At 31.8% G+C, this 19,753-nt stretch overlaps 2 protein-coding genes across 2 annotated transcripts; both read right to left on the reverse strand.

Annotated features, from left to right (window-relative positions):
- Window positions 1-3,038: 3,038 nt before the first annotated feature.
- LOC108360177 (zinc finger protein 891-like) lies at window positions 3,039-8,257 on the reverse strand. Its single transcript, XM_017612360.1, has 2 exons — window positions 8,250-8,257; window positions 3,039-4,115 (listed from the first exon to the last, which is right to left on the reverse strand). The coding sequence occupies exons 1-2, from the start codon at window positions 8,255-8,257 to the stop codon at window positions 3,125-3,127; spliced, it is 999 nt and encodes a 332-aa protein (XP_017467849.1). The 3' UTR covers window positions 3,039-3,124.
- On the reverse strand, window positions 7,044-18,489 carry LOC108360178 (zinc finger protein 677-like). Its single transcript, XM_017612361.1, has 4 exons — window positions 18,474-18,489; window positions 13,871-13,875; window positions 9,625-9,628; window positions 7,044-9,302 (listed from the first exon to the last, which is right to left on the reverse strand). The coding sequence occupies exons 1-4, from the start codon at window positions 18,487-18,489 to the stop codon at window positions 8,329-8,331; spliced, it is 999 nt and encodes a 332-aa protein (XP_017467850.1). The 3' UTR covers window positions 7,044-8,328.
- Between the last annotated feature and the right edge of the window lie 1,264 nt (window positions 18,490-19,753).

A 19,753-nucleotide genomic window follows, 5' to 3' on the forward strand; every position in this document is an offset into this window, starting at 1 on the left:
AAGACTCACCAAAATATTTCGTAAAAATTTTAAGATTTACGTTAGCAGGAGCGATTTTAAAATTCCTTCAAAAATGGAGTTTTTATGAACAGAAATAGTTTATTTTTTTTTTTTAAAAACCCCTTAGATAAAAAAAATGGTTTAAGCTTAAAAAATCTGCATACAAATATTTTAAAAATTTGTCAAAGGAATTAAAATAATATTATATTGTATGTTTTTGATATGATACCTACGACGAGGTTGATATCTAGACAAGGTTTGCCATAAATACCTTTGCTATATTTATAGTATAAAATGGTGGTCCAGACATACAACATTGCAAGTTGATAAAAGCGTTGTAATATATAAAGTAAATATATCTCTTTCATATCACATATTTTCATTTGCTAATTTAAAAAGAAAGAAGTTAAAAGTGCACTGTTTAAAAAACTAAATTTGATTTATTTAAGGAAATTTGTATGAATTTTACTGAAAAGACTTTAAATACACTCTAAAATTTTTTTGTTTATTTGCGCATATTAAGAGAGATTACCATTCTCCTCTTTTAATGTGTGCAAATTTGCACACCGTGTAAAAAATTAAACACTGCCTGTTTACTTTAACATACCAAATTTGTCGCAGAGAGCAAAATAACACATAAAATGTTTAAAATAGAGTAAAAGTAAGCCCCTAATGTTTATTATTTGTAGGAAATGTATTTTTTGCAACTTTAAACATATCATGTGTATATGTATGTGTATATTTTAAAGATCTCAAATTCAAAATCAAATCCTTCTTATACGTATGTATATTTATACAGATTCCTGTTGAAAAATAGATACAATAGTAGTTTTACACACACTTTTTAGAGTGTACAGTAGGGTTATGATTTTTTTACACTTTTTTAAATTTTGATTTGCCTGTGCTTGCATTTAATGAACTTTTGTCCATATATTACCTTTTTGGCGATATTTTTGCTGGTTCGTGAAAAGACCTCCCGCGCACATTATCATTTCATTTACAAGGCTGTTGCATGGCAAAGCCCCATACCTAGTATACAAATTCGACCGAAATTCCTTTTTGCCTACCAAGTTTTGATTTAAAAACGATGGGTATTAGCACTAAATCCACGAATCGATTTTACTTTAATAAAACCATAAAACATTTGAGAAGAAAAACACGTTTGAATATTAATTTTCTCCACTTAGAAACTAATAATAAATTCCACTATGCGCGGGAGTTTTTTTATAATTTATCAAAATTGTTGTTATTTTTTGAAAATTTATACAAAAGTTCATCGTTTGCCACCACAGGCATATAAATCTAAAAGAAATCATAACCCTAGGGTACAGGTACAAATGTAACATATTAATTAGTATTTATTATACTTACTTTGCAAAATACTTATGCATAAAAAATGTAATTTCTAAATTGAAATTAAAAATGTTTGATTTTATGAAATATAAAAGTATATAAATATACATGTATTCCAAGTCCTTAGGATGGGTTACATTATGTCTTTTTCTTGAAAATGTTTGGTTTTCTTACAAATTATGAGATGGATAAGTAAAAAAAGGAAATTGGATACATTTTTGGCTTGGTCGGTGATACATTTTCTTGGGACGGTGCGGCAACACTGCTGCTGATGTATCTATCTGTAATTCTCTTACACCTGCAAATTCGTTTCTGTCTACTGCTACGCAATGCTCCAACGCTTAGTCAAATGAACGAACTAAAGGCCCGTTTATATACAACTTTGGCGTTGCATTGGCGTTGGCGTCGTTTCGATAGCTGACTATGAATACATGCATTTATATCAAAGTCTCCACATAACCAAAGTTGGGCAACGCCAACGCCAACACAACACAAAAAGATGGCCAACTATCAACTTTTCGCGCGGGACGTTCGTCAGCTGTTCCAAATAATCAAAATTATGTGATTTAATTTTCCTTTTTAATAAAATGCGGACAAGAAATACAGTTTTTAATGCAATTATTGATATAAAATTTTGATTTATCTGCCGCTAGTATGTTAATTCCGTGACCAAAGTATTCTCTGCTAAGCGTTCATTGTAGCAAGCACTGGCGGTACTCGCGCTGCTCTCAAAGCGACGCTAGCGCCAACGCAACGCCAAAGTTGTATGTAGACGGTCCTTAATGTTTTGTCTAAGAAATCCGACGCGTCTACTTCAATCGCCGACGCTGCCCCTGCTGCTGCTGGTTGTTCGTCTAAGAAATTATCTTATCCTGACGCTGTTGTTCTTGGCGCTACTATACTCATGCCGGAACCGAATTCATCGTCTTCCACCGCTCACGCATCTGAGTTGAAGCAGCGTAGCATTGCTGGCTCCAGCTCAAACTCTGAGTTGAAAGTTGCTAGTAGTATGAAGTGGCTGCACTTATCATCATTTCAGCCATCTGTCACTGCTGATGAATAATTGAGTACATATCAAATCATGCCAATATTAGTAAGGGCCAGATTTTATGCAATCATTTAATCAAAAATAATGTTGATCCTAATTCCATTCGGAGAGCAAACTTCAAACTTGGTGCTCCCAGTTCGCTCTATGAAAATCTGATGTCAGCGGATCTTTGGCCGGTGGGTGTAAACGTACGTCCCTTTCGTTTTTTACCGAGAGGGGGAAACCAACAGAAAGCTTTGTAACAAACTATAGAAATTCCTCACGATCTAAAAAAAAATTTAATGTCTACTTTCAAAATGCCTCTGTACTTAGAACTAAATCGCAGTTGGAGTATGACGTCTTTGTCGTTGTTGAGACATAATTTCTTTGATGAGGAGTTTTTTGACAACAATCACTTTCTTGTCTATCGTAAGGACAGATATTCCAATAAAACGGGTCGTGCGAGAGGTGGTGGGGTTTGAATTGCTGTGCAGCGCAAGCATTTTCCATATATATATATATATAAAATAGTACCCTGAAATGCCAGCTTAATAGAAAATAAAATAAAAATCTTAATATTCAACGGTCATTTTCGGTCCCTGCTTAAATTTCAATGTCTAATGTTGTATGAAAAAAGGATCAATATTAGAAATAAAATTAAATTACAACTTCATGGTAAGAAAGATATTACATATTGTATGTATGGATTTTAATTATAAAACAAAGCACAAATAAATAAAAAAATTATTCATAATTAGCAATCTTAGAAGATAATGCTGTTCCATGCGATTTTATGTGTGCACATAGTCCAGCGGATTGGGCAAAACGCTTCCCACAAATCTTGCAAACAAATTTCTTTGCTGCATCATGAATGTCTTTGTGTTGACGAAGTTGTTTCCGAGTTGTAAATCCTTTATTGCAAACGCTGCATATTTTGTCCCGCACCTTCAAATGAGTGGCCTTGTGTTCCCTAAACATTCTTCTAGTATAAAAGGCCTTTGGACAAATTGTACATTTGTGAATTTTGCGTTCCTCATGTCGTAGCAAATGTTCTTTAAAATCGTATAGCCTTTTGAAACTTTTGCCGCAAATATCACAAACATACGGTTTTTCGCCAGTGTGGATAAGCATATGGGCTTTTAACTCAGTTGAGGTTGCAATAGGCCTGTTGCACACCTCACAGGTGTAGCTGTAGTCTTGTGCATGCCTCCGCAAATGTACCGTTAAAGTATCTGACTTCTGAAATCCATGTCCACAAACAATACATTTATATGGTGGCGATCCGTCATGGGATGCTAAATGTATTTTGTACTGGGTTTGACTAGGAAGTAAATTTCCACAAACTGAGCATTCAAAAGGATTAACATCGACCTCAGCAAACGCCAAGTGCTTATAATATGGGCATGTTGGTTTATAAATACTTTTGCTTTGTTTACATTCTATTTTTTGATTCTTTTCGTATGAACATATTTTGCGTAGTCGAGAAAGTTTCTTTTCCAGATCAGGTTTAGTTAAGTTTATATCAAACTTTTTATTAAATTCCTGAAGTATATTCTCCAAGGCTTCACGACGCCTGTTAGTGAATCTGTATGCTATCTCATTTTCATTCCAGAGGCATGGATGTGTTTCGTACCTTTTGGCCAAATCAATAAATTGTTCATCGCTTAACACGATCTCTGGTCTTGAGAGCTTTTTAGTCTTCCGATGNTATAGTTGAGCAGAGTACGAAAATAAACTGTACAAAACAATTCCCGTTTGCTCATCGACAGTGTACGAAAATAAACTATATTGTACGTTACTATTTCGTTTCGTGTATTACTTTAACAGTTCGGTACAATACGAAAACAAAACGGCTGAGTTCACTTTGGCGATAGTACACTACAGTAGGTAGTAGTTACATACGAAACAACAAACGAAATGAATCGTGCAGAGAAAAATATATGTATGTATGTACATATATGCAATAACTAAATACAAACCGAATGGCTGCAATGAATAAAAAAAATAAAAATGTTGTTTAATTGAATTGGATATGAAAATNTCGTAATTGAAACGTTTGCATACATATAAAACGTACTATATGGTACAATTGTCACAAACGAAAAGCAAACGTTTCTCGTTAGGGAAAATGACAGTGACTCTTACAATTTGTTTCTGACTATGTACAAAACTGTACAAAACCACAAATGATATGATGATCGATGAGCAAATGGAAATTGTTTTGTACAGTTTATTTTCAAAAAATAAAGACTGTTATTACTGTTAAGTGGCTCATGTCTATAATCCTTGTCGAATCAATTTCTAATCTTTAGTACTTACTTTAGTATTATGTATGTTACCGCATAACTTTGGACCACGTCAACCGATTTTTCGCTTCGGAAAGGTAGTGTCTCAGAGGTGGTCCCATAATAATCTGGTTTAGATCCGATCAATGGATCATGAGATATATATATTTATATATTTATATGAGAATTGAAGTAGTTTTTTGCTAAAAATTACTTGTCAAACATAAAAATTGTCGAAGTTAGGCAACTTTTATGAATGTTAATCCCGGGATCCCCTTTTAAGGGTTTTTATGCGATTTCAATAAATGAGGAGTTGCCTAACTTTGCAAATTTTCTCTGCAATTTTTTTATTTAATATTTTTTTTTTATTTAATAATTAATATTTTTTTTTATAAATGTCTAGCCCATACATATAACACCGTGCGATGGTAAATTTTACACAAAAAAATCAAAATATTCGCGAAACCATGGGCCAAATATAATAAAATTGCGATTTTGGTTTTTAACTCCGACGTCAGTAATCCAAAAATGATTTAAAAAATTCAATGAAATGTTCTTAGAGAAGAAGTATTGGTATCAAATTAAAGAGAAAATCCCATAGAACTTAAACAGATTAAATTTGTTGGTGCATAATCACTGGTAAGTATTGAAAATGTTATTTTAAAATTTTATTCTTGAAATTTCGCAATTTTGTTCTTGAAAAAATTGTATGTTAAGCACTTATATAAACTCGATAACATCCTCGAATTTCATCTTTCTAATTTTATCTGCTTAAAAAATTACCTATTCGTCCTTGTGAGTCCAAAACATTTAAATTTTTTTACATTCTAAAGAAATTTCCTCTTGCATTTGGTACCCATATTTTTGTTCTAGATCATCATCATCAATATTTATTCAAAATTTATATATAGTTACAATAGCTATTTAGCAAAATAGTGCTTTTTCAAGAAATTTTAGGGAAATGGGGGTGGCACCGCCTTCTTATATGATATTTGTGTATCTCAAAATTTACTGGACCGATTTCGACCAAATTTGATATGCACATTGCGCTGAATATTTTTTAAAAGTCGGGATGTATAAGTATCCCGATTTTTCATATTTGTACCGATTGAGTCCCGATTTTCAGGGCTTTATTTATTAATTTAATAAGTCTCCCTGTACTCTGGCCCAACAATAATTTTTCGTACAAACGCGGCAGCACTTTCGTCATCACAAAGGACATATAAGTGAGCCATAAACATAGCCAGCATCCTTGTTTTCTTTGGTTGTTTATTCTGTCAATATAGCTCTCGCTATATTGTCTAAATTTTGTAAGGTCTTTATAACTGTGTTTTAAGTGTTTTTAATTAAACGATTCTAACTTGAATTTAGTGAAATTATAAAAAATAATACTACATAATTCGCTCGAAAAAAATAATGGATATAAAAAATATAAGCTGTAGATACAGTGGCGAAAATATAAATAGGGAAGAGACATTTAGCATTCTTTGGCTATTCCTCTATTTAATGTTTAATATTTATGTTTATTATTTTTTACGAAAGTGTACCTCGTTATCTAACAAAGACCATGAAAGCGAAATTTCAGACTTTGTATAAAAATGAGCAAAATTCGACAACGATTCCTCAATATTTTGAGCTTTTTAATTAGATTTCTTAGAAACATTATGGGCTGGTTTCTCCAACTCAACTTAACCTAGTTTAGCCACTTGACTAAGTCTAAAAATTTGGCTAAACTAAATTAAGTTGAGTTGGAGAAACCAGCCCTATGAGTATGAGTAGATTTTTGGGAAACTTTTTTGTGGTAGGAGTTGCTCATTTTCTCCATACAAAACAAATGTTTAAACACAGTACTTTGGATATAATGGGCTACAAATTTGCATACTCAAGAGAAATCTAGAAAATCTGTTTAAAATGTTTAAAATTTTGATCAAAATTTGTTAAAATTCGTCAAATTTTTAAAAACTTTCTAAAAAGCTTTTAATTTTTACTTACATGTTTTTTTGTAGATAGTAAGCTATATTTTCATAAAAAAATTATAAACATTTCTTAAGCAAAAAAAAGTAGCCAAAACTTGCTAAAATGTCTTTTCCCTTTATACATTCTCGCCATATATTGTGTGTATAGAGTTTTGCGATAATGTTTAAATTTTTTTCTCTTTGTTCTGTTTATCTTTTATGTCTTTTTATTCTTAAAACAAAACTGTTTGTTCGGCCTCGATGATTTAGAAATGTCCCAATTTTTGGTCACAGAAGAAAAACCCCTCATATTTCTCTAAATATTTTAAATTTTCACAATCAATAATTTCCACAATTTCAAAATATGTAACATCGTCTAAAATTACATTTATTTTTAACCGACTTCCAAAAGAGGAGGAGGTTATCAGTTCGTCGGAATATTTTTTTGTTTTTTCTTGTTTTTTTTTTTAAATAAAACACATCCAACTAGCACTACAGTTCAACATAATAAAATTCTAGCCCAAACTAAAAACAAAACCACAAACTTTACGTCGGCAGATAGGGGACCAAGGTTACCTTACGGTCATAAATTTATAATTTCATTTCTATTAGAGTATCTAGAACAAAGTCCGCCTGTTAAAAATTTTGAAAGTAAAAACTGAAAATTGGACTTTTGACAACAGAAAGTGCTTATTTCAACCATAGTGCATGGGGATGAAATCCATTTGGCATTCGAAAGCGGCATAAAACTATAAGTCCATCCACTTGTGTTACAACATCAAGACGCACACCACAAATTAGAGGAGAACTTCGGCCAAACACTTAGCAAAAGTGAAAGCGCCAAAATATTATTATAATATTATTAACGTTCATATAAACAAATATATTCGCTGCATAACAATCACTTTGCTTAGAAACTGAACTGTGACTGCAATTATTTTAAGAAAATTAGAATTTTTTTGTTAAAACACAAAAGATAAATACGCTTATATGTATTTTGTATTTTATGTACACTTAAAAAGGTTTATTCTTTGAAAAAATTTTAAAGTAAATCATCCGCTTCAGCTTCGGTAATCGGCCGAAAGTTAGAGCAAAAACTATACCCATTATGTAATAACTGATTTGACTTACTCAATAAATTGAATTAATTATATCAGGTGGCAATTCTTTTCGAAAAAATAAAACATCTACAGGCCAAGCGCTTTAATTTGATACCTAATATTTTAACATGGGAAAACATAAAACATATTATTCACTTTAATTCAGGGACCATAACGGTTATGATCTTTAAAACCTAACCGTTATCTTTTATGCTTTTTTGATCATATAACCGTTATTTTCAGATTTAATATTTTAGACCAGAAAAGATTTAAATCAGTCATACAAAACGCAGTCTGCCTCATAAGGTTTGCAAACGATCGAAAAAATAAGAATCCAATTTACCCAAAAAAACAACAATCTAAATTTAACGCTTATTCTTGATCGGAAAAATAAAAATCAAAGAACGATTTTTTAATACGCAAAAAATAAAAATCTTAATATTCAACGGTCATTTTCGGTCCCTGCTTAAATTTCAATGTCTAATGTTGTATGAAAAAAGGATCAATATTCGAAATAAAATTAAATTACAACTTCATGGTAAGAAAGATATTACATATTGTATGTATGGATTTTAATTATAAAACAAAGCACAAATAAATAAAAAAAATTATTCATAATTTGCAATCTTAGAAGATAATGCTGTTCCATGCGATTTTATGTGTGCACATAGTCCAGCGGATTGGGCAAAACGCTTCCCACAAATCTTGCAAACAAATTTCTTTGCTGCATCATGAATGTCTTTGTGTTGACGAAGTTGTTTCCGAGTTGTAAATCCTTTATTGCAAACGCTGCATATTTTGTCCCGCACCTTCAAATGAGTGGCCTTGTGTTCCCTAAACATACTCCTAGTATAAAAGGCCTTTGGACAAATTGTACACTTGTGAATTTTGCGTTCCTCATGTCGTGGCAAATGTTCTTTAAAATCGTATAGCTTTTTGAAACTCTTGCCGCAAATATCACAAACATACGGTTTTTCGCCAGTGTGGATAAGCATATGGGCTTTTAACTCAGTTGAGGTTGCAATAGGCCTGTTGCACACCTCACAGGTGTAGCTGTAGTCTTGTGCATGCCTCCGCAAATGTACCGTTAAATTATCTGACTTCTGAAATCCATGTCCACAAACAATACATTTATATGGTGGCGATCCGTCATGGGATGCTAAATGTATTTTGTACTGGTTTTGACTAGGAAGTAAATTTCCACAAACTGAGCATTCAAAAGGATTAACATCGACCTCAGCAAACGCCAAGTGCTTATAATATGGGCATGTTGGTTTATAAATACTTTTGCTTTGTTTACATTCTATTTTTTGATTCTTTTCGTATGAACATATTTTGCGTAGTCGAGAAAGTTTCTTTTCCAGATCAGGTTTAGTTAAGTTTATATCAAACTTTTTATTAAATTCCTGAAGTATATTCTCCAAGGCTTCACGACGCCTGTTAGTGAATCTGTATGCTATCTCATTTTCATTCCAGAGGCATGGATGTGTTTCGTACCTTTTGGCCAAATCAATAAATTGTTCATCGCTTAACACGATCTCTGGTCTTGAGAGCTTTTTAGTCTTCCGATGCACTCGTGCCTGTTAAAATTTAAATAGCTATCAGAAATATACGTAAATGGAAACAATAAAGATTGATTTATATGGTACAAATCCATAAGAATATTTTATTAAATGAAGCTTAAACCACACCACATGGGAAGAAATGGGTAATTTTATCATATATGTAATACTCCTATATTGGCAGTAAGAGCTAGAGTACCGTCCAAAAACACTACAGTACAGATATATCAATAAACACGTACGAAAGAAAAGGAACACACACATTTATAAATAAACATGTACACAACACATATACAAAACCGGCTCTCAAGTACACAATACATTGACAAAAATAGTACTAGACTGTCTCGCTTTGATTTCGGAATGCTTACACATTGAGATGTTAGCTTACTATCAATATAGAAGTATTACATATATGAATTTTATATAGTTGAGTAGAGTACGAAAATAAACTGTACAAAACAATTCCCGTTTGCTCATCGGCAGTGTACGAAAATAAACTATATTGTACGTTACTATTTCGTTTCGTTTATTACTTTAACAGTTCGGTACAATATGAAAACAAAACGGCTGAGTTCACTTTGGCGATAGTACACTACAGTAGGTAGTAGTTACATACGAAACAACAAACGAAATGAATCGTGCAGAGAAAAATATATGAATGTATGTACATATATGCAATAACTATATACAAAACGAATGGCTGCAATGAATAAAAAAAATAAAAATGTTTTTTAATTGAATTGGATATGAAAATTTACAGAAAAAAATATTTTTCTTGTAATTGAAACGTTTGCATACATAATAAAACGTACTATATGGTACAATTGTCACAAACGAAAAGCAAACGTTTCGCGTTGGGGAAAATGACAGTGAATCTTACAATTTGTTTCTGACTATGTACAAAACTGTACAAAACCACAAATGATATGATGATCGATGAGCAAATGGAAATTGTTTTGTATAGTTTATTTTCGTACCCCTGGTAAATTTTACACAAAAAATCAAAATATTCGCGAAACCATGGGCCAAATATAATAAAATTGCGATTTTGGTTTTTAACTCTGACGTCAGTAATCCAAAAATGATTTAAAAAATTCAAAGAAATGTTCTTAGAGAAGAAGTATTGGTATCAAATTAAAGAGAAAATCCCATAGAACTTTAACAGATTAAATTTTTTGGTGCATAATCACTGGTAAGTATTGAAAATGTTCTTTTAAAATTTTATTCTTGAAATTTCGCAATATTGTTCTTGAAAAAATTGTATGTTAAGCACTTATATAAACTCGATAAAATCCTCGAATTTCGTCCTTCTAATTTTATCTGCTTAAAAAATTACCTATTCGTCCTTGTGAGTCCAAAACATTTAAATTTTTTTAAATTCTAAAGAAATTTCCTCTTGCATTTGGTACCCATATTTTTGTTCTAGATCATCATCATCAATATTTATTCAAAATTTATATATAGTTACAATAGCTATTTAGCAAAATAGTGCTTTTTCAAGAAATTTTAGGGAAATGGGGGTGGCACCGCCTTCTTATATGATATTTGTGTATCTCAAAATTTACTGGACCGATTTCGACCAAATTTGATATGCACATTGCGCTTATGCTCCTTAAGCGCCATATTGAAAATCGGACACACTGCTCAAATAATATGAAAGTCTGGTACATACACTATATAAATTCTAGGCCGTATTTAACAAAAGTTGCCTAACATCGACAGTTTTTGTGCGATTTCAATAAATGAGGTATCAGTTTGTTTGAAAATAAATGTTATTTCACAAAATTATACATACATATTTTGAAATTGTGGAAATTATCAACGGCCAAAATTGAAAAAAACTAATAGAAAAAAAATCCCAACAAGCCAAGTCTGACAACAGATTATTATATAACATTTTAAAGGCCTCTATATCCTCTTTTCAAATCATATTCGATCTTCAGTCGATCGATCGAATCAAAAATAGTCATTCTAAAAAACAGATAAATCTACAAAACCGTATTTTCTGACCTAAATCGACCGGTCTCGAACTCCAAATTACGTTAAAAAAATCTATAAAAATTAGCAATATTTCTCATTAAAACCAGGGCAGGGTCGTGAAATTAAAAAAAAAAAACATTTTCGATGGGCACCTTAATGTACATACATTCATCTGCTAGACAATATTTAATGAATAAATATTTTTTATAAAGCGAAGAAATATTAGTTTAACAACAATTTATTGGGAAAGAAACACAATTACTTTAATATCATAAAAATTAATTTAAATAAAAATGAAAATTTCACTTTTCAAGGAATAAAATATAACAGGAGTGGGCAAGGCCGAGGCCGAAAAGAGCCACATGTACATTCTAAATTCTATAAAGAGCCACAAAAAAAAAAAACTTTATTTTTAAATGAAATTATTATTAGAAATGAAAAACATTAATTTTATTATTATTCTAATGCCCGTAAGATAGATATTAATGACAATTCAAAGGATCCGTGACCAAATTTTCAAAATCTGATTTTACGTCAGTTAATGCCTTTCGTAACAGTTCTGTTAAATGTTGTTTAATCAATTGTGAATAGTAATAATATTTTGTCAATATGTCAATTCTTAATATTATTGGCTTCTTATTCGTGGAAAATATGTATAAGTATGAAGTTTGGCTAATGTAACGAATGCTACTATATTCCGTATCATTTTCGCGAATTTAAAAAAAATTATCAAAATGGTAAAGAACAACATTTGCGGAAAGAAAGAGCTGTTGGGGGGAAAAAACTCTCTTCTTCAGAAAAAGGGAACCGAAAATCCCATCGTGGGCATTTGGAATGAAGACCTAGCTAGCAAATATGACTGCCGATGCATTTCTTGAGTCGAATTGAGTTCTAGAGGAAGTTTGGTGCAATTTTATCGAAGCAGAACCATTACTGGATGTTATAAATTTTATGTCGCAGCGCGTAAAAGATTTATAGAAAGCGGAGAACACTCTGCAATACATATTTTCTGAATTTGTAATTTTTAAAATAATAACTTCTTAATTTATTACAACCAAAGTTATGTGAATATTAATAACTTGCCTTTAAAACTAATCGAAATATAAAAAAATGTAAAAAATAGGAAAATCCATGTTTTATAATCGGCTAGATTTCAATGTCCGCAACTGTATATTGAAAATACAAATATCATTTGACTTATGGCATGTGAATTTGTTGTTGCCACACCTAACAAATTGTATTTGTTGATCAATATTATTGAAGATTTGACGAAGATTTAACTGAAATCTATTGCCCTTTGATATTTAATTTTATATGGTACATCTCGAAATATTTAGCGTTAAATCTTGTCAGAGAGCTAAATCTTCATTAAATCTCACAATGGAAACATAGTATAAGGCAACCGATTTCTGTACTCGTCGCTTTGTACTTTATAATTGAAATTTTTTGTGCACTGTAGCACCGCATTTATTTATATAACTGCACTCGCACTCACGTCAGTTCTAGAAGGTTCTTTCGTCTATCTCAAATTCTCTCGCCGTTCGCAGTATTCCTTCACTTGACGTTTCCTGATGTCGAATTTTGTAATTTTCTCGTTGTTCGTTTCACATGTTCGCAGTATTCGCGACAGTATGTTAAGTATACGAAGTGTTTTTAAAACCTCCTTTGTCCCAAGGGAAAGCCAAAAGTTAGAAGCGGTCAAAAATATTTTTTTCTATGCTTTCAACATCAACATTATAAAATAAATGCTTTTGAAGGACATATGGGATAACAGGATTCGAAGATATGGCAGGTGCCGCCGACTGGACATTTGTAACTAAGCTAAATAAAAAACGTTATTATACAAGAACATAAATTATTTATTTTTTAATCCATATTATTATATACGAGCACACTTGTGCACAAGGGTATTATAGATATATAGGATATATAGACAAATGTATACATAAATTATTTAAAAAAATATAGAAAAAATTTAGTTTTTTTTTAACAGCGGTCAGCACTCGGCAGGCAATGGCAAACCTCCGCGTGTATTTCGCCGTTCAGAGTCGGCGTAAAACTGTAGGTCCCTCCCCTTTGTGTGACAACATCAAGGCTAACATACAGTGACTCAAACAAATGACCACGTGTTGATTTTCTTCAAATATTCGTAATGTATTGAGAGCTAACTTTTTTTGTTATTTTTATATAAAAATATCGTCTTAACTTTAACCAAAATAGTGTAAATCATAGTTTCAAACTTTATACAAAATTTAGGAAAATTAAAAAAATTTTCATCGAAAATTCAATTTTTATTCTGAATTTTTAGAAAACTTTTGGGTATGCAGTTTTATAGCCCATACAATTTTAGTCTAATGAAGTGCAAGTTTCAAACGGCTAAAAAATCGCGTTTATTTTTGAGAATTTTTTTCGTGACGGATTTTAGCACTTTTTTCATATAAGTATGAATTTCTTGAAGTAAAACGCGGGAGACCGTCAGCAAAATTTCAAAATATCAACGCAAGTTTTTGTAAATTGCGCTGGTTATATTAAAAAACCCGAAAAAGTAGCCCCAAAAAATATTCTCAAAAATCAACGCGATTTTTTAGCCGTTTGAAACTTGCACTTCATTAGACTAAAATTCTATGCGCTATAAAACTACATACAATTTTGAATAAAAGGTTGCAATTTTGATGAAAATTGGTTGAATTTTCGTAAATTTTGTATAAAATTTGAAACTGTGATTTACACGATTTGGTGAAAGCTTAGACGATATTTTTATATTAAAATAACAAAACACAATTTAGCTGGAAACATATTACGAATATTTAAAAAAAAACTCAGTGCATGTAGTCCCTACGCGCGGAAGAAGTGAAACTTAATAGAGGAAATGCCAGAAAGAAAGAATGTGCGATGTACTTACACATGTACACATTTTCTAACGTACAAAAAAAAATATTTATTTAAAATTTTTTTAACGACCTTAAATGTTTTATTTGTTATAACCAACTGCAAAGTTTAATTATTATTTGTGGCTGAGAAAACATACAAATCTACAAGGTTAACTAGTAGATTGTGGTAACTAAAGTAAGATATCAAATGTTTTATTTCAATACTATTAATTTCTGAAAAAAAGGGTAGCCACTCCTTTGGTTGTTGGATCATTTCCACCATTAACCATTTTCAGTGAAAATTTTTCTTTAAAAAATTTTGTCAGTTCGTCAGATTCGGCCAGCAAAAAGTTGACGTTGAAATTTCCTGCGAGAATTACAGGTCGATCATAACAGTCAACTTATCTTTATCTTCGACTTCGTCTTCGTCTTCATCTTCATCTTCGTCTTCATCTTCATCTTCATCTTCATCTTCATCTTCATCTTCATCTTCATCTTCATCTTCATCTTCATCTTCATCTTCATCTTCTTCATCATCTTCATCACCTTCATCATCTTCATCATCTTCATCTTCAATTCCTTTCATGGAACTAAAGTTATGTTGCACACCTGAAGGAAGAGGCCTTTCATGTGGCACCTCATTTTTGAAAATCGAACGAACGATACAGATTTTATGACTGAGTGTTAAATATTTAACGCAACCCAAAAAACAACACGTGGTCAATTGTTTGAGTCACTGTATGTTAAGCGCCAAGCTATTATTATTATTAAAATGATAATGCGGTTATTACACATTTAACTACTTCTGGCGAGGCAGATGATGTCTAGACTAGTTCTGTGTTCTTTACCATGATATCTACCGATGAGGTTGATGTCTAGACGAGTTTTGTATATTCTATGTCTGGACAAACAAGAATTCACAATGATAAAAACGTGGTAAATATATTTTTATGTTACAGCTTATTATCCAAAGCATCAAAATCCGTGGTATCTCGAAAAGTACCAGGTGTCCAAAAATTATAAAAAAATTCGAGAAGGCATGTATTTTGGATTTTTTGAAGATTTTACAGCTTTAAACGTAGAACGGATTTATTCTATATTCTTCCTTCCTACTTGGTATTTTCTGTAGAATGTTTCTGGAAAAAACAGGGTTGCCACATATATGAAAATTTATAATTATTCAAAGGCTCCTCAGCACACTTCAATTCTATAGTTAACCCAAAACAGTTTGAAGAAATTAAACACAATTAGGGTATTCACAGTTTACTTCTAAAGTTAAAAGGTGGCAACTTTAACAAGATAACACACTCGAACTGTGAGCAACCCTTATGTTTAAATAAAGTATTAAGTTGATCAACAATACCACGCATTGCTAGACCGTTTGCCTTTCACGCGTTTGTGTTTAGAGAGCATCAACAAACCACATACATATTTCTCTCTATTCTCTCTTCTCTTTTTTATACTCAGCTAGCACAGCGCAAAAATAAAAAAAAAATAACCTTTGCCAGCTCCAGGCAGGCGCAAAGAGAAACTTATGTACAAGCAGCGCTGCGCCCAAAGCGAAATTCATGTATGTATGTACAAGCAGCGATAGATGCCAGTTTAACACAGAACATAAACATGAGACAAAGTCTAGTAATTTTGCCCAAAAGTGTTATCTCTAATTAGTATGGGAACCAACAACAAACAAAGTTACCACATGGTAAAATGTTTTAAAGTTACCAGGTGGCAAAATTAACACAGTAGATAATATAGAACTGTGAGTACCCTAAATATTCACAATTACCTTTATTAAGAAAACGTATGCTTATATCAGGGGTGGGCAAGACCGAGGCCTAAAAATGCCACATGTAAATTCTAAATGCTACAAAGAGCCACAAAAAAAAATATTTTTAAATAAAATATTATTAGAAATGAAATCATTAATTTTGTTATTAGTCGAATGTACGTGAGATAGACATTAAAGAAAATTCCAAAGATCTCTTTGGCAAAATTTTCAAAATCTGGTTTTACGTCAGTTAAAGCCGTTCGTAACAGTTCTGTTAAATGTTGGTTAGTCAATAGGTACGTTCATTTGAAATCTCCAGTAAAAAATGCCCAACAGCAAAATTCCGGCGAAATGTCATGTGTTCTCTCACAAGAGAAAAATATCCAAAATAGTACGTGAACAGAAAATTTGCAGAAACGTGCAAGTTAGACGAACAGCTGATAGAAATTTTGTTTACATTCAAAAGTATAAAATTGAAAACATAAGAAAACCAATCCCATCAAATTTAAGGATTTGCGTACATCCAACCAGCTGTTTTTGATCAGCTGTTTTTTTGTTGGCAAATTGTTGTTGGCAAAAATTTTTCCAGCAGAAACTATCAGCTTTCCCTCAAAATGAAATGTCATTTTGCTTTTCTCAATTTCACCTATAACTTTCAATAATTATCAGGTACGCGAATGCAACTAATTGTGAACGGTATTTTGACTTTACGAATTTCATTGTAGAGTACAAAGACTCACAGTTATAAATTGTATATATATATGGTACGCAGCTTTTTTCGACGGCGGATATTTTAAATCTGGTACTTGTTGCCGGAATTCAAGCAGTGGCAAACCTTTATGTTGAATTTCCAGTGCCTTATCTTCTTTTCGTTCTAAAAACGCCAACTCTTCTTCGCTTTTCTTAAAAGGGAGTATTACGGATATTGTAAATTCATCCTCAATTATGTTACATAAAAAAGGGTTTTTGAAGTATGTAAACGTACATTTAAATAATTTGAAATCGGCAAATCTTTTCTCAAAATCTGCTTTCAAATCATGTGCAATATTTTTTCCTAGCCATGGAAAATAATGAAATATTCTTTCTTTTTGAGATCATGAATAAAAAGGCGTAGTTTAGCTTCAAAACTTTAAATAATTTGCGACAAATCAAAAACATTTTTATTCTCTCCTTGTAGAGACAAATTCAAGTTTTGCAAATATTCCATCATATCGGTAAAGAACATTAAGTAAGAAAGTTAATTTTCATTCTCCAATTGCGGGTAATGTTCCAATCTCAATTTGCGTATGTGTATATAAAAATAATTAAATAAAAAAAACAACACTATGGAAAAGAAGGTCCAGCAAAGAAATATGTATTTTAAAAAATAAAAAAAGCAAAAATGTTCTAAAAAAACAGAAAGTAAAAAGAGCCGCACTTTGCTAAGCAAAAAGCCGCATTAGGCTCAAAGAGCTTCGTTTGCCCACCGTTGTAATATCACTATATGGGTATCAAACGGAAGGTGTTTAAACAAGCTTTAACACTAAAATGTCTTCGAGTAGAGTTGCCTATCTATCAGCTAAGGCTATCATTTTTATTATTTAAATTATATTATTAAAAGAAATAAAAATACGTATTTAAGTGAAAAATTTTAAGTGCTGGCTTTTATGTCAGTGTTTTAAGAATTATTTCAAACTTCAGGCTTTTATTAGCCTGCAAATTGCCACACTTGCAGTGTCCGGGGCCTACCACGAGGAGGTTACAGGAAGAAAACTTAACATTTTTTTATTAACTTTTTAATATTTTTTTGTTGAATTTTGATTTTTAATTTTATTTTTTTTCCAATTTAATTAAGGCAAGAATTTTTTGGAAAAATTATCTGTAATTTTTTGGTCAAGAAATGTTGCACCAAATTTAAATAGTTGTAGATCAAACAAAGCCAAGCTATGCAAAAATAACATGTAATAATTGTAAAATATGCGCAATAAGTAAGTAAAAACAGGCATTATTTTCCAAATAATCAAAACCATACCTGCACAGCAAAATATGCAAGAATATACACTTACGATTTCATGACATTTTAAAGGAAATCTCATGACTCGTAGAGATAACTTAATAATTTCCATTTTGTCAATGTTATTGTGGCTTATTAACATTTTATTTATTTATTTATTTTTTAATATTTTTATTAAGCTTGTACAACGATTGTTTATTAGGAAAAATTGATCCATCCATTTGAAGATGAACGAAGATTCCCAATAAAAACATGCATTTGCATGAGAATGCTATTTATTTAACCGACTTCCAAAAAAGGAGGAGGTTATCAGTTCGTCGGAATATTTTTTTTTTTTTTTTTTATGTATGTTACCGCATAACTTTGGACCACGTCAACCGATTTCGATAATTCTTTTTGCATCGGAAAGGTAGTGTCTCAGAGGTGGTCCCATACTAATCTGGTTAAGATCCGATCAGCGGATCATGAGATATATATATATATATATTTTTTTTATATGGGAGTTGAAGTCGGTTTTTTTTTTGCTAAAAGTTACTAGTTTGTATGAAATACGACCAGAAAGGAAGGTTACTCATACGCCGTGTATCGTACATGTTCATTGAAACACACGAGTTTTCTTGAAAATTTAACAATTAATTACAAAAAGTTCAAAATATCATCTTGTTTTTAACCGACTTCACAGGAAATTGTTATCAATTCGTCGGAATATTTTTATTTTTATTTATTTATTTATTTTATTTTTTTTTTTATGTATGTTACCACAAAACTTTGGACCACGTTAACCGATTTCTATAATTCGTTTTTTAAAGGAAAGGTGCTACCTCACAGGTGGTCCCATATTAATGTAGATATCTTTGGCTGTAGAATAGTGCGTTCTACTTTTTTGAACAGCGGTGGCTAGCAGTGGCGATAATCGGAAATTACACTTTGCTTAAATATGTAATTTTTATTAATTCAGACGTGTTTTAAAACAGGACTCTCTCAGTCCTCTGGCCCACTGTGCAATAACCTAATATAAAAAATGTACAAATCGTGTGACACTGCCTTAAAATGTTTGTGTCTTTACAGAGTAGTTACAAAACCTTATAAAAAATAAAGTTCTTTTTATGGGATTTTCTTCAAAATCCTGAGTTTTAATAAATCTGAAAAACATTTGTTGATATAGTAAATGATTTTGAATTCTTTACGTCTTTAGTGACACAAAGGTGGGCAGAAAGTGTGTGTGTGAATATGGACAGAAACCTTAGGACGAACCCCTTGGAGTCGCCTCAACGTTTGTAAGTAAAGGAGTTCAAAAATATGTGTTAAAACAACTATTCGTTTTCTACTCTTATAAATAGATTTGAAAAGTATTTCAGGTTGAATAAACCGGCGTTGTTTGCTGTTACACCTATAATGAAGTTGAGCGCCTGTTTGCGCTTTTTTGCGGAAGGTGGTTATCAGACGGGTGTGGGAAAAGACCACGACGTTGGACTAGCGCAGTCTAGTTTCGCCAAAGCACTCGCCGACGTGCTACGTATATTTGAGACGTATCTGTGCCCACGGTGGGTACAGTTTCCAGTGACAGCGGAAGAAAAAAGAAAAATTGCGACTGCTTTTTATGTTAAACATAAAGTTCCAGCTGTTGTCGGTTGTGTAGATGGAACACACGTTAAAATAATCGCACCATCCGAAAATGCTCACCTGTACTACAACAGAAAAGGATATTACAGTTTGAATGTTATGTTGGTACGTTCTTAAGTCGTTTTTGCAGAAAATTTACTTATTACTATTAATTCCAGGTGTATGACCATGAAATAAAAATTCGCCAAGTCGATGCTTCTCATCCGGGTGCTAGTCATGACTCGCTAATTGGGA

Source organism: Rhagoletis zephyria, unplaced genomic scaffold, assembly GCF_001687245.7.
Source record: "Rhagoletis zephyria isolate East Lansing unplaced genomic scaffold, Rhagoletis_zephyria_1.1 Rzeph_scaffold_00533, whole genome shotgun sequence".
NCBI classification, from domain to species: domain Eukaryota; kingdom Metazoa; phylum Arthropoda; class Insecta; order Diptera; family Tephritidae; genus Rhagoletis; species Rhagoletis zephyria.